Consider the following 15,509-nt stretch of genomic DNA (forward strand, 5'->3'; position numbering starts at 1 on the left):
ATTCTGATCGGAAATGATTCTCTCTAATACATAAAAATAAAATCACTTAAGAAAAACTACTAATGCAAAAGTTCGGCTGGGAAAAATCATATAAAAATAGATGAATTAACACTTTGAATTAACAGTTAAAAGTAAAATACATAGACTAAAATGAAATTAAAAGAGTGATAAAATTAAATTAAGTATCAAAGTAAGTACAAGCCAAACGCACAAAACCCACAGTAAGCAATAGCTATACATAAAAGTATACACCACAATAAATTTAGCAGAGCAATATTATTAATTTTTTAAGGAATCCCGATTTACCATGTTATCCCCAATCATTACACTTCTGATTTCACAACTCGCCCACAATAGCCCAAATTGCCACTTTTTCAATATGTAAAGGGACCCGAGCAAAATAAAAGTAAGCTATAGCTGAGCAACCCCATTCTTTGAATCGAAGAAAATTTCTTCACCCTCATTCCGTTAAATATTTTCTGAAGAGTAAAAAAATGTAAGTTCATTGAAAATAATATTTTATTAAATTAAAATTTTCTTTTTTTAATTACAAATTTCTCATTAAGTTGTACGAAATATTTTTTTAGACCGACTAAATTTGTTTCAATTAAAAGAAAATATTCAACAGAATATGAATGAATAAATTTATTTTGACTTAAAGAATTGGGTTGCTCAGTGACATGGCCCTTTCCTCTCTTCCTGACTCAGAAACGTTGAGAGAGGGAGAAAGAAAGAGAGAGAGAGATTTAGATTTTAGTTTTATTTATTGTTTCGGCCATGGGGTAATACCCTATGTGGCCAATTGAATACAGTTGTGTACATTAATTATTGTATGAAAGAGGAATGTGTTTAGTTTAACATTTATGGTGTTATGAAAGTAACTAGTGTGTAATGTGGAGTGTTGGATGCGTAATGATGACATTGTTTGCTATGTACCGACCAAAGGCTCTTTAAGTGGATTACTACTAGAAGTTATTACTAGTTGTTATTAAATTTTATGTAGATGGTGCAGAGTTTGATTGGTTTCACGTTGAAGAAGAGAGCGAAGTACAAGTTTTTTGTAAGTGTGTAGGTGATCGCTATCAAATGAGGGGGTGGGAAGAGAGTTTATTAGCTTGGACGATGAGATGATAAAGGAGTCCTGATATAATTTGGTGTGACAGGAGGGAATATACATTATGTCCCTTGATCGTCTAGTTGAGAGAGAGAAGGAGAGAGTGAGTCTGTATTGTTCACCCTTACATTTTCAGATTCTTGAAGTACTCACGGGTTGCTGAGATTCTATTGACGTGCATGAAAGTTTGCAGTTTAGGACGTATTTTTGTCTTCCACACATGCGCAGAAGTCCAATTTTATCATCTGCTCATTGGGAAAATTTAAATAACGATGACGTTACACGCAATGCCTGTACAGGCACGTAGAAACGTAGGATCGCTGCTAACCACGTCAGTTGCACCTTGGGCTTTGTTGAAGCATTGAGGCACTGATCAAAATTTTATTCAATTTGCCGAATTAAAGTAAGTGTATTTGAAAAATGGATGAAGAAGTAATTAAGGCAAGAAAAGAAATGGATGAGCATTTGAAATTACAACAGCGACGTGCGTGTTGGTTTAAAAAGGGTGAGGCATTTCAAGCCTGCGATGATTGTGAAAGCAGTCCCTCTAATGTTCCCTGCAGCACATTGAGTCAGCCTGTATTTCTAGATATTAAACTTAGTAATGACTTTTGTAAAAGTACTTCAACTAACCAGGTTAATACAGTATGATTTTTGATAATAAGTGCAATTCATTTTGTACTTTATTTACAGTAAAATATAAATTTGTAGAATGGAATTTTTCTAGGAGAAATTTTTGTGCCACCTGGAGTGCACGATGTACAACCAAGATGAAATTACTGTTAAGGTAAGTAATTATTCAATCGTTATTATTTTCATGCAATAAGCACTTGGTATATGTAAATGGTTGAATAAATGTCATCCAAGTTTATTAATTAATCGTGTGAAGTGTATCTAAAAAAATAGCTAAACTAATATTCATTAGGTTTTTTCAACACAAAAGCATTAAATCTCTCAATAAATCTTTATTTTATTTGTTTGTAGGTTGTTGGTAGGGATATTATAGTTGAGGCACCACCAGAAAAACAGCACGAGAAGGGCTTGTACAAGAAGTTCCATTTCTCCGACTCATTCGATTTGGAAAAAGCCGAGGCATTGTTAAGTTCAGATAAAACTTTCACTTTGTATGTTCCTAAGAATAAAATGGCAGTTGACAACGAAAGTTCTAGCAACATCGAAGAAACTGGTAAATCATTCAACAAAGAAGAAAAGGAAATCCAAAAAGAGAATTAATGAAAAGATGTTAATACATTATTCGATGTACTGATTATTAAACACAAATTTTTCGAACAATGAAAAGTGTCTTTAAAAACTTAAATACCTAATGAATTATAAGTCATTTTCAGCTGATAAAAATCAATTAATTAATGTACAAGTTATCGTATGCTATTGGTTTCAAATTTAAATAGATAGCTTGTGTTTTTTCTAATGACTATAGATTAAATTTTTGTATAGCAATAAATTGACTTTGTGTTAACTCGTACAAAATATCAAAGTAGTTATGATATTTCTTACTTTAATTGAAAATTGGTATTAAAAAATTTTGTATGAATATACATGTAAAAAAAAGGTTTTTATTAACAAAAAAGTTTGAAACTGTCAAGATTCAATTTAAATTAAATAGTTTATGACATAATCAAAAGAAAAAAACTGCTCAACTTTAGAAGTATCGATGAGTAGCAAATATTCGTTGCTTCAAAGTGTAGTTTTATGTGTTAATAAATTAAATATTTCATAAGAGTACAAGAATTTTTTGCTGTAGTGAATAACACGGAAAGTAACAGTGCCAGACAGAAAGACAATTATTTTATTTTTTTATCAATCACCTGGTTCTGCAATAAAAATATGAAAAGATTTAAAAAATCGTGAAATAACGATGTTCTGTTACGTGATCGTCATTTTATCCGTGTCTTTGCTTTTGTTTAGTATTTATTAGTTTGTTAATTTTACTTCATGTACTTCAATCTTTAGAAGACAATTGTTTGGAGTGTTAGTTTAAAAAAGGGCCAGGAAAATCTTTATCGAGATGTTTAATAAAACCCCTTTACAACTTTCACTTTTAGAGCGTAGCTTGTACTGTAAGATTGGTTAATGTATACTGTATAAAAAAGGATTGTAGTAATTTTTTGTAAAATACTTACAATCTAGGAATATAATCTGAAGAGAGAATCTGAAAGAACTTCATGATTTTTTTTGTTGTAAGCTCGTGTCTCTACTTTTATTACAAATGATCTGTGTTTTTCCTAAAATATGGACGCCGTACATTAATACCTATAAAATTTATAGTAGTATTTTCAAAAACAATCTATACTATGACTTTACTTTTTCGGGCACTGTTTGCGTATTTTACCTTATGAAATAATATTAAGAATGTCGATATACGTAAACTGAGAATTTAAGACTTGTAAAAAACAATATTCGACGTTTGGTGTGAATTAAAGATTGTGTTGCGAGAATTCACAAAATTTTTTTATGCCTTTACTACATTGCTGTGTACTAACAAAACTTTGCACATTTCATGCTTAACTTATTTAATTTTCTTGTCAAGGTTCTGAATCATTTTTTTTTTTGATTAAACTGTTTATTTGTAATATAAAATTGTTAACAGCAATTATTTTTTGTCATTTTCAAATTTGGATAAAAGAATTGTGTGGATAAGGTCAAAATGGTTGATGGTCTTTTTGTTACATCTTATTTCTTTATGGACGTTTTCGATCAATTTCTTGAAGTGAAAACTTCTTTTGTCGCGTTGGGCACTTTTGTGGGTGAGCATTTTCAGCCGTTCTCGCGACAGACGAGATTTTACACAGATATACTCCGCGTGTATTCTTATAATATATGTATACTATACGCGCTCTTTGCATGGACATTCGTTCGTGCTCTCGCGACGCGACAGACGAGATTACATACCTATATGTATTCTTAGAGTGTATAGGTATGCGAGAGCGCTATACGCAGCAGCGTTGGTCTAAGCGTCTAAGCATTATTCCACGCTCACAGTTCATGCTTGATCGCACATAGCACCGCTGCCTGGATCTCACTGCGAACTACTTGGCGCGAGAATTCAAATTCAAAATCGTATGATATTTTCAGCAGACAGTGGCTCTGTTCGGAAATGATACGTTGGTTAAGTTTTTGGTTGGTACCTACCCCCACCCTGAGTTAACTAACTGACCGTGCGTTCGCACATGTAAACAATAGTTAATCAGCTGGTCACGTTTTGGCGCACTTTGAGGCTTTCAAGTCCTCTCTTTAACCTTAAAAGCGCTTAAAGTGCGCCAAAATGTGACCAGCTGATTAACTATTGTTTACATGTGCGAACGCACGGTCAGTTAGTTAAGCCAGGGTGGGGGTAGGTACCAACCTAATACTTAACCAACGTATCATTTCCGAACAGAGCCAGTAGGCGCAGAAATTCAAATTCGAAAGAAATCTTTGTATGTATTGGCTCTTTAATGCCTAAAAATATTAGATAATATTGTATGATTATATACATAAATAGTATACCAAGAATTCTTTCGAATTTGAATTTCCGCGCCTACTGTCTGTTGAAAAAATCATACGATTTTTAATTCGAATTCTCGCACGAAGTAGTTCTCGGTGGGATCCAGTCAGTGGCGCTATGTGCGATCAAGTATGAACTGTGAGCGTGGAATATTGCTCAGACCAACGCTGATACGCAGTCTTTGAATGGGCATTCGTTCGTGCCCTCGCGACAGACGAGATTGAGAGTTTTTTTATATCCATTTTATAAATGAATATTAAACGGAAAATTTAATTATTGAAATATTTCATTTGACTTGTGTTGCTGCTATGTATTGTGTTAAAAAAATTGATAAATTTTGTATTTACTATTTACTAATATTTACTGAATTAGATAAAACCACTTCCTTCGAATATAGTTTCTATATTATTATTCTTCATGTCCATTCAAAAAGTGCCCACATTGCTTTGATAAACTTGATTTTTTACGTACAATTTCTCATGTCGCGAGCGCACCTAAAAATGCTCACCCAAAAACGTCCCCAACGCGCCATAAGTTCAAGTTTTCACTTCTGCCTGCACTCCCGGAGTGCTTAATTTTTGTTATAAAATTTATTAAGCAATTAAAAAATCAATTTTATAATTTTTTTTTATTTTTATTTTATTTGAGATGTTGTATGTGAAAAATAATGTAAATTTAGTAAAAAATGCACTGGTTCTGGTTAAAATATTTAAATATAATTGAGGTATGGCCGTAGACATATTATAACAGGCTACAGAAATTCATCAGCATATCAAAACAGTTTAGGTAACTTGGAGAAGCTGAGTTATATATAACTATGAATTAAAAAAATAATATTTTTAAGAACTGATAGTAGTTCATCATCTTAAGTTAATTGAAGCAGCTTCATCTTAGAAAATTTTCTTAGCTATCAATATATTTTGAATTATGTACATAAATAATAAGAAAATATTTATTCCATCAACTCAGGGACAGGGTCGGCTAATCTAAGCAACTAACTATAAATTTTTCCTCTTCTTTTCTTCAATAAGAAAGTGTTTAGTTTATTTTTGTGAAAGAAGGTGCTTCGTCGAATGTCTCAATTATAGCGGTCGTTGATACGATCGTTGTGTCGATGTTTGCGTGCCCGACGACGTAGGAGGAGGTGCCGTTCAGGGCCGATTTGACACGACAGAAGTATTCTGTCGGTGAATTTTCGGAATGACAGGGGTAAGGGTGAAGAGGAGGCTCCTTTCCTTCTCGTGGACGGTCATCACGAGACATTCGAACCTAAGCGCTATTATTTTATTTTTTAGTAGTCGTTGCCATGGCAACTTGTTTTGTAGTTTAAAACAAAGGAGTGGAAAAATGTCATTTTCGCGACGGAAGCCTTACTGTAAACTACCACTTAATCCTCGCTTAATCAAATTAATTACCTCTTTTCTCAAAAGTGTTCGTCTTCCTTTCTGCGTAAAGCAACTTGTACAGTTACAAAAAGTATCTATTTAATACATATTTATGTTCGTTACCAACGGTACCTAATCAGACATTTAATCAAGAAAGAAATCAGCTTCTGGAAAGGTTTTATAATTTTTTTTCAGTAGTTCTCCGAATTTGTCCAATTGATTCTTACAATCGTACATAACCATGCTTTATCTTGCATCAAACCGCTTTAATTCTCCATAGCAATTTCAATTTGCACAAGTAGTAGGATAAAGGATGTGTCTGCTTATAAAGAATTTTTGTTGTACTCAATATGTACCCATGGTAAGTGAGTTTCGGGTGCCACCGTTACAGTATTTTAATTCATGAGCATAAATAATATGCTTTATTGTGCACTTATATATGAAATTTCTTAGATTAAATTTTAGACAATTATAATTTTCAAACATAACAAGGTAATAGTTGAAATTTAAATGAGAACATAAAATAAGGAGACAAGATGCAATTTGCGCAGAGTAATTTTACTTCGAGCTACTTCGATGAGACGAAACTTGAATAATAATACTATTGTATATTATTTTGGAATCATTGGAATCAAGTGATCCCTTAAGTGAATAAAAAAAATCATATAACTGGGAAAAAGACATGTATGTTAGATAACACTAATGTGACTATAAATTACAATAAATGTTTTCTCTTGGAAATACTTTACTTCATTTTCAAAGGTCATAATAAGAATCAGAAATAAGATATTTGCGATTTATGTAATACTTTTAAGGGTTTTCCATGTATAACCGTTTATTTGTGTTTACGTGCACACGTGTGTGTATCTATACTTGTATATGTGTAGGAGCAGCGCTAAGATACTTTTTTTGTCAAATCATGCCACAAACAGCTTGATTCAGTCTTGATTTTCTCTGATCAGTATTTTTTTTTAAAGGTTCTATTTTTCATTCAAAAGGTATGTTATTTGAATGTGAATTTTGTTCTTGGTACTTTCTGTGTAATATTTTTTGCACGATAATTGTGTTCACATTTTTTAAAGGCACTGAACAAAGCCTGACTTTATAATTGAAAAAAATACTTTGCAAAATAAATAATAAATGATAGCAAAAAAATTGAGTTAAAATAAACTATTTATGTAATTGATTTTTGACATGATAAAACTAAAATTATTTGAAAGAGACACGGATTTCTTATGTTAAATTTAAAGTTATAACAACAAGCTAGATGTTTTGATAAACAAAGTTCTCCCTTAGAATGCATTTATCATTAAAAGTAACTAATTAAATTCTTAGAGTCGAGAACAATTTTTCAAAAACTCGAAACATCTTCATCCAAAATTACATACATTTAAAAATTCCCGTCCTTTCTACAGAAAGCTTCTTAAAATGTATGCCACTGTGTCTACATGTCCACTTTAATTCTGATTTCCCTTATAAATTACTAATAATACCCCAAACTCTAAATAAAATCAGTGCAAATGAATTTATAAGCAAATTCAATTGTAATTATGTATAAAAATATTGAGTTGGAAAAAAAGAAAAGCTTAAAAAAGAATAAAATTAGTTTTAATCTACAAAAAGTTCTTATAACCACTCAGGCCCTTACAGGATACGTGCAGTACATATACTTAGCTTGTGCACGTTACGTAATGCATATGTGCGGCATAAACTTTTTATTGATAAGCTTAAAAAAGGACTACTTAAGATTAGCAAATCATTTATTAATAAAAATTCGAGAATTTTGATTGACTATGAACTTATATTCGTTGACAGTTAAGTTGAATTGATAATAGTTATTTAGCAGGTGATTTGTTGCAACTATCCATTTTCTGACCTCTAGCACTTAGAATAAATACTTCATTTATTTCATATTATATACTAATTCAGTGGTTGCTCTTACTCTTACTTAATCCAATCATTAAAACTAATTAAGTGCAACTAGAAGTTGAAAAAAGATGTATTTTTATTAGTGTAGACACGTTGTGTCGTTTACTATTGCAATTGGTTGGTGTAACGAGCCACTACGGTACCAGATGGGCGTGGCGTGGTGGTAGTCAAGGAGATGACTCTATTTGATTGATTTTTACTCATATATTTTTTAACGATAAACTATATTTTTACAGCTTCAACCAACACTCATTTATGTTTAAGGTTTAAGTTTAGACAAGTACAGAGTGCAAAGTATTAATATTATATAATAATTATTTTTTACAAACAGTATATTTATGCGTCTTTGTACTGTCATACTGTTGTTGCTTATTTTGTGATAGTATTACAAACAAGAAAAAAAATAGAGTTCCATTGACTTAACGAAACTAACCTAGAGATATAAAAATTTAATATTATTTTTATGTCATTACATCAATAAAAACTATTTAATAGTCGATTTATATATTTATGGTGATTTCAAAAATCTCAAGCCAGCTAAAACCAAATTTTGTTACTAGCTATAATCCTGATGAGATTCTCTTGCAATAAATAATGCCGAATCCTTTGCTTACTGTTAATGAAGTTACTTTGACCTACAGACGTACAATTTCGTGGAGGTAATGGTTTTAATTTTGTTTGTTATTTTAATAGTTAATTCATGGTAAAGGGTTATATTTTCAAGTACTGTCCACAGTCAAACTCCTAATTACAAAAAGTAGGTGCAATCATTTGTGGATCGTACTGACTAACAAAAATACACATAAAAACAATTGTACTTTTAGTATTGTTTATCTTTAGCTTTCTGCCAAAAACGCTATGCATTCGAATATTGACTTTTATGTTTATTTAGGGAAGTAATAACTACGTGTCACGTTCCGACAAAATTGTCACCAGATAAACGTTAAACAGAAAAATATACATGGACTAACGAAAAGCTAATTTACAATTTTCTATACGAACGAAAAAGCATACATTCGATCGATGAAAAAAAAATAAACCAAACACATACAGACCCCAAACTAATAACTAAATATATTATTTGTATGTATATAGTACAAAAATAGGATGAAAAAATTGAAACGTCATCCTCAATACCCGCAGTATTCACACAGAACAGTTAGGAGAAGTCCTGTTGTCTTCCTAAGCTTAACTGCCTAGTGCTGATTACAGGTCTCCCGAAAAGATGGGCATCGAAATTAGAAATTAGTCATCAGAAATCGAGGGCGTAGTAGTGGAGCTTCACAAAAAAACAATTGCCCACGTGTTTTATCGATCCGAGTCGATATCACAGGAAAAAATGGGAGTTTATGTTGAAGAGTGTTCTCTTTTATTGATTGTCTGTTTGTATTTAGAGAAAAAGCGTTGTTTTAAGAGCTTTTATTGTATAATGATGCATCTCCAGATATCAATGCGCATAGAGAACATGTAACAAAATTTAAAACATCTTTTCCGATAAGTACTCAATTCCACGTATACTTATTGCCACGGTTTTTAAGTATCCTAATATCCCTAATTGTTACCTTTTTTTCTGTAATTATATCTTTTTTTTTTTTTCTCTCAAGTATGCGAGAGTCTTTCGTGATGACCCCTTGCAAAGTTTCCCTCAGACTGCTTGGTCATTCGGTAAGTAAGTAAAAAAGTGTAGGTATCGGTTGGAGATTTACAAGTTTGCTCAAGTTAATTGCAATATACTTTGTATGAAATGTTTAGAATAGGTATAGGTAATCTCAGCTTCGTATAGGGACGCGTTTAGATAAAGTTTATATAATTTATAAATATACCTTCTCTTCACGTATTTATTCAGCTTCGACAACGATAAAAAAAGCTGTGTTATTCTTGGAGTTAATATTTCCTTAGTCTCTAGATATGACGTCATTTTTAAATAAATCTACTACCTAAGTAAACAAAGCGATGAAACACACCTGAGCGATAACAACAAGGTATGCAAGATATCTGGGGTATAAATGTACATGTTTTTTTTTAATTTTCAGTATTGTAATATTTATGTTTATTTAGACCTATTGTTACAATTATTTTTTGATGGGAATTGATATAACTATAACTTTTAATTCGTCAAGCCGTGCCCACTTTGCTGTGTGTTCCATGAGTATATTGTGGTCCATATGGTCTGAATAGGATAGCAAAGAAATTCTAGGGAATTTCTTCAAATTATTCTTACAAAGCTTCATCAGAGCTTACGTTACTGGTAGTAACTACATTTTTGTTCACGGCACTGTCTTTTTACAGTACCAATATTGTAGTTACGATTGCGCTGAAAGTTGAAAGCTAGAAAAGTGTATTATGCAATGGATTGAAATAAGACATATAGTACACTTTCGCTTACTAACATTTTTGTTTATATCCTGTTGTTGTGTACCATGTGATAAAATACATGAGGAAAAAAACATAGTGGCATTGGCTTGATTAAACCTATACACTAGATAAATAGTTGTATACAGTTATTTTCCTTTCCTAAACCCTACGAGACACATTAAACAGCCAATGGATTCATGTCATATTTTCAGAAATTATGAGTTACAAATGAGAATTAAATTTTAGCATTGCACTTGTATCATGGAAGTAACAGATTTTAATAAATTTATCACCTTTTGAAACGATCATCAAACGTCACACGTGGAAATACAAGGTTCTTTAACATTACGAATTCTTAACAAACTAACGTTACAGGATCATATTGATCAGTCGAAAAATCGAGATTAAAACGCACAAAACGAAAATTAAGCTTGTATATTAATACACAATACAGCTATATTTTAACTCACCACCTTTTTACCGAAAAGTACCGATACGTATCATTGCGCAAAGTATCGATACCGACAAAATATCGAGCTTAAAGTATCGATATTGACAATATCGACACTTTGAGCATAAGCGTTTTGTTTTTCTTGAACTACAATTAACAATAACCCGGGAAAAGAGGGTAGCTTTTATATACCAATGGATTTGATAAAAAATTTAAAAAAATCAATTGTATTTTCTATTTTTATCTTACATAAATATCTTATATTAAAAAAATTAGTTAAAAAACATCGTCTTTTATACAGATTTATGTCATTTCGTTCGAGTTGAAAAAAAAAATTAAATTTTCCAATCGTCAAGTGATAATGAATGTAAAAATAGTAACATTTGTAAATGACTACCACTTAAACACGTTTGTTTATCTGTTACAATATTTCCTGTTTCAGAAAATAGTCTCTCACAGGAAACGGAAGTCGCTAAGACGCAAAAAAACTTTTTCGCCACTTGAGATAAAGGTGTATTTCCGTCATTGTTCCAGAACGTAATAGGATTAGATGTCATATCCAAAACATCTTGATGTAAATAGTACCGTAGATCTTGAGGTAATTCATTTTCGTTCTCTACGGCATTTGAATTTTTTAATGTTTGCGCTTTATTTTCATGAAATGACCAAAAATTATCATTTTTTTCCATTAATGGCGGGCTTCTCTCTTTGTGGTTTGTATCCCTTGAGCATACCCTTACAGAATTCACAATTTTTTTCAGTGCGTTAGAATAAGATAAATGATTATCAAAATGTATTTTTTTACTATACTGGTGATACTGCGCCATGTAGTATCGATACAACGATATTTACGGTGACAAAATATCGATACAAAATATCGATATTTCACATAAAAAGTATCGATGTTCTTGTGTTTCGAAAAATATCGCCCAGCACTACCTTGCACATGTATTGAAATTCTCGAATTCATAGAGCACTGACGACTTGCTGGGATTCTATCGACGTGCATGAGAGTTTGCAGTTTAAGACAACAGCAAAAGTAGAAAAATTTAAATAACGATGACGTTACACGCAATGCACGCACAGGCACGTAGAAACGTAGGATCACTGCTACCACGTCAGTTGCTTTTTAGGCTCTGTCGAGGAATTGAGGCACTGATCAAAATCTTATTGAAATTGTCGAATTTAAGTAAGTGTATTTGAAGAAATGTACGACGAAGAAGAAAAACAGATATTAGAAGATATGGAGAGTAGACGTCAGGCAAATCGGGATCGCATGTATGATGGGGGAGAGGATATGTATCCTCAAGTGGAAAGCAGTCCATCTAGTATGTCCTGCAGCACATCGAATCAGCCTGTATTTTTGGATATCAAACTTAGTAATGATCCTGTAACCAACCAGGTTAATAAATCTTCGATAAAAAATGAATTTAATTGTTGTAGTTTGTTTACAGTTAAACGATAATTTATAATATGACATTTTCGTAGGACCCCTATGAGCCGAAACTGGACTGCCCGGAGTTCAACCCAGATAAAATTATTGTAAAGTGAGTACTTACATTATTCTTATTTTTCCATTAAATAAAGACTAGGTATAAAAGAATTTGGAGAATAAGTGTCGTCTAAGTTTAATACTTAATTATGTCAAGTATATCTGAAAAATAGCCGAATTAATAATCATCAAGTTTTTCCAACCCAAGGCATTAAATTTATCAATAAATCTTTATTTCATTTGTTTGTAGGTTGTAGGGAGGGACATTATAGTTGAGGCAATGCCAGAAGAACAGCACGAGAAGGGCTTGTACAAGAAGTTCCATTTCTCCGACTCATTCGATTTGGAAAAAGCCGAGGCATTGTTAAGTTCAGATAAAACTTTCACTTTGTATGTTCCTAAGAATAAAATGGCAGTTGACGATGAAAGTTCTAGCAACATCGAAGAAACTGGTAAATCACTTAACAAAGAAGAAAAGGAAATCCAAGAAGAGAATTAATGAAAGAATGTTAACACTTTATTTGGTGTACTGATAATTAAAACAAATAGTACGATGTAAAGTTTTTTTTAAAACTTAAATTCCCATTACAGTATAATTCCTTTTTAGCTGATAATAATCAGTTAATCAATTTATAAGTTATCATACGCTACTTCTTTCAAATCCAAACAGAGTTTGAATGTTTTTCTAATAACTAGATTAACTTTTTTGTCTTGAAATGAATTGATTTTATGTTAACTCGTGATAAAAAAGAGGAAAACTGGTAAACTTTTTAAGTAACGATGGGCAGCAAATATTTGTTACTTTAAAGTGTAGATTTACGTGTTAGTAAATGAAAAATTATTTGAGGCTACAGGAATTCTTTTACTCAAGTAAATAGCATAAAAAGTAACAGTGTCGTATGGAAAGAAAATTTTTTTTTTTTATCGATTACCTTGGTTTTGCAATAAATATTTAAAATATCAAAAAATCATAAAATTCGATTTTATGTTAAGTGATTATTACGTTACTTACGTCTTTACTTATGTTTGGCAATTATTAGTTCATTAATTTTACTTAATGTACCTTAACCTTTAGTGCACAATGTTGTATAGTATTGGTGTATAAAAGAGCTGGGAAAATCTTTATTGAGATAGTTAATACAACCGTCTCATAACGTTTATTTGCTGAGTTTAGTTTGTACTTTTGGTTTGGTCAACGTATACTTAAAAAAAAAAAACTTTTGTAATTTCTTTTAAAAATACTGACTTTTTCAGGAATATGATCCGTGAAGAAGATATGAAAGAATTTTATCATTTTTTGTTATAAGCTTGTTTTCTTGCGTTTATTAAAAATTATCTGTGTTATTCCTAAATTATGGATACCGTACATTAATACCTACAAAATTTGTAATAATATCTTCAAAAACAATTTGTATTGTGATTTAAGGAGGTTCGGTAGTGATAATTTTTTATGATGAAAACTTTTGAAATTTCAATATGTTGTTTGGGATAATAGTATCAAATTACAGCTAAATTTTTGAAGGGTTTAACCACACCGTTTTCAAGATATATTGACCTGAAAAAACAATATTTTAACATGTAGGCTTATGGAGAAATCACTTAAATTTCACATAAAAAAAAACGGCTAAATAAACTTGCTTTTTTTTTTTTTTAAATGAAAGAATATTTTCAAAATAATATTTTGTCAAAGTTTGAGAGAGCCCTACCACAAATTTCTATTAAAAAACAGCAAAAAATGTGCTCGCAGCAGACGACTTGGCAACGCTGCTTTTGGCACGCGCTTTGAAATGTAATGAATAGTAAAAACTCCTTTTGTAATTGAAAATTTTTATTGGAAATATTATAATTATTAATACATTGCAACATTTGAATCTGAAAATTCAATACTTTTATAATAATTATATTAATTATTACTTTACAAAATAATGACTTAGTATTAATTCATCACAGTTGTATTTTGTATTGTCTTTTTAAGTTTGAGATCTGTTTTAACATTACTTAGCAGTATATAACTTTTGATTAAATAGATAGTTTACTTATGTTTTATCTTGGATGATATTTTCTAAAGTAAGGCAAAATTCTGAAATGGTATCCACTATACTGAGTTTTTTTATCAAGGGACTACTCCCACTCATCAATAGCTCCTGTAATTTATCAGTTCCTTCGAAATATTTATCAATTATGTTTTTATATGCAATCCCACTTTGAATTAGTTTTTTTATAAGGGAAGCTGATATCACAGATTTCATGGGCGCATAGCTTGGTTTCAATTGTTTTTCATTCGTAGACATGTATATTTTTTGAAGTACGTCATTAACGGTTAATGTACTATTCAAAATATCTGACCAACAAATATACTGAGCTGTCAACTTTTCCAAAATAACAATATCAACTGTAGCATCATGCGCATTTTCAGTTGACAGCTGCAATAAATTATTACCGAGATATGATAACTTATGACACTGAATATCTGGAAATTGTTTTCGAAACAAAGCCAATGTATCGACAAATCCAAGAATTATATCTTTGAAAGACTGTAACATAGATGAACTTTCAACTAATCGAATGAAGCGGTTGGAATCGAAATCGCAGTTGTGTGCAATCAAAACAACTTTTTTATTGAAACTCTTTAAAAATTCTAATATTTTAGTAACAGCAACTCTCCGAGAAACTGTTGGTACTTGTGTACCATGTAAAAATAGTTGCCTACCACTTTTTGTCAAGCCTGTGACTGCACTTGCCTTAGCATCTATACTTTTACATGGTGTAATATACACGGATAAAAAACTTTTTTCGCTTTTCAAAGCGACTTGAAGAACATCTTTGTCGAAAGAAAACCCTCCCGTTTCAATATCAAAAAAAATGTATGCAACATCTTTAGTATTGTAAATTAAATCACAATCAACTTCTTTAATTAGATTTTCAGGCTGAACAGATATATCTAACAACGTCATGTTGGAACTGTACGTATCTTTTGCCTGCCTTTCTTTTTGATTTCGTAGTTGCTCTTTTTTAATACTGTTGAATTTTCTCAAAGTCTTAAAATGAGGTGTATACTCGCTACTGTCAGTCTTTTGATTGCCTTCTTTTTGGCGTAGTTACAATAGTGAACCAGTTTCTTCCTACTCGTTAAATTCAATTTCTCAAATACTTTTAAAATATAATCACTGCCTAAATTTTTGTGCGCTACTGCACAAGCATACCTGTAGTCTGCAGACTCACTAGTGCTAAATGAATAAGATTTCGGACAATAACTTGCCATGGTATTATTTAAACTT

At 31.3% G+C, this 15,509-nt stretch overlaps 1 protein-coding gene and 1 long non-coding RNA gene across 2 annotated transcripts; both read left to right on the plus strand.

The window, feature by feature from the left end:
• Positions 1-1,554: 1,554 nt before the first annotated feature.
• Positions 1,555-2,377, plus strand: LOC149375542 (uncharacterized). Its single transcript, XM_089598673.1, has 3 exons — positions 1,555-1,750; positions 1,842-1,901; positions 2,099-2,377. The coding sequence occupies exons 1-3, from the start codon at positions 1,568-1,570 to the stop codon at positions 2,345-2,347; spliced, it is 492 nt and encodes a 163-aa protein (XP_089454799.1). The 5' UTR covers positions 1,555-1,567; the 3' UTR covers positions 2,348-2,377.
• A 9,703-nt stretch (positions 2,378-12,080) lies between these two features.
• LOC111643349 (uncharacterized) lies at positions 12,081-12,745 on the plus strand. Its single transcript, XR_016293713.1, has 3 exons — positions 12,081-12,141; positions 12,228-12,286; positions 12,482-12,745. It is a non-coding gene; the product is annotated as an uncharacterized LOC111643349 (long non-coding RNA).
• The last annotated feature ends 2,764 nt before the right edge of the window (positions 12,746-15,509 follow it).

Source organism: Copidosoma floridanum, unplaced genomic scaffold (genome assembly GCF_036245765.1).
Source record: "Copidosoma floridanum isolate Cflo_tuat_1 unplaced genomic scaffold, Cflo_Japanese_pri ptg000006l, whole genome shotgun sequence".
NCBI classification, from domain to species: Eukaryota; Metazoa; Arthropoda; class Insecta; order Hymenoptera; family Encyrtidae; genus Copidosoma; species Copidosoma floridanum.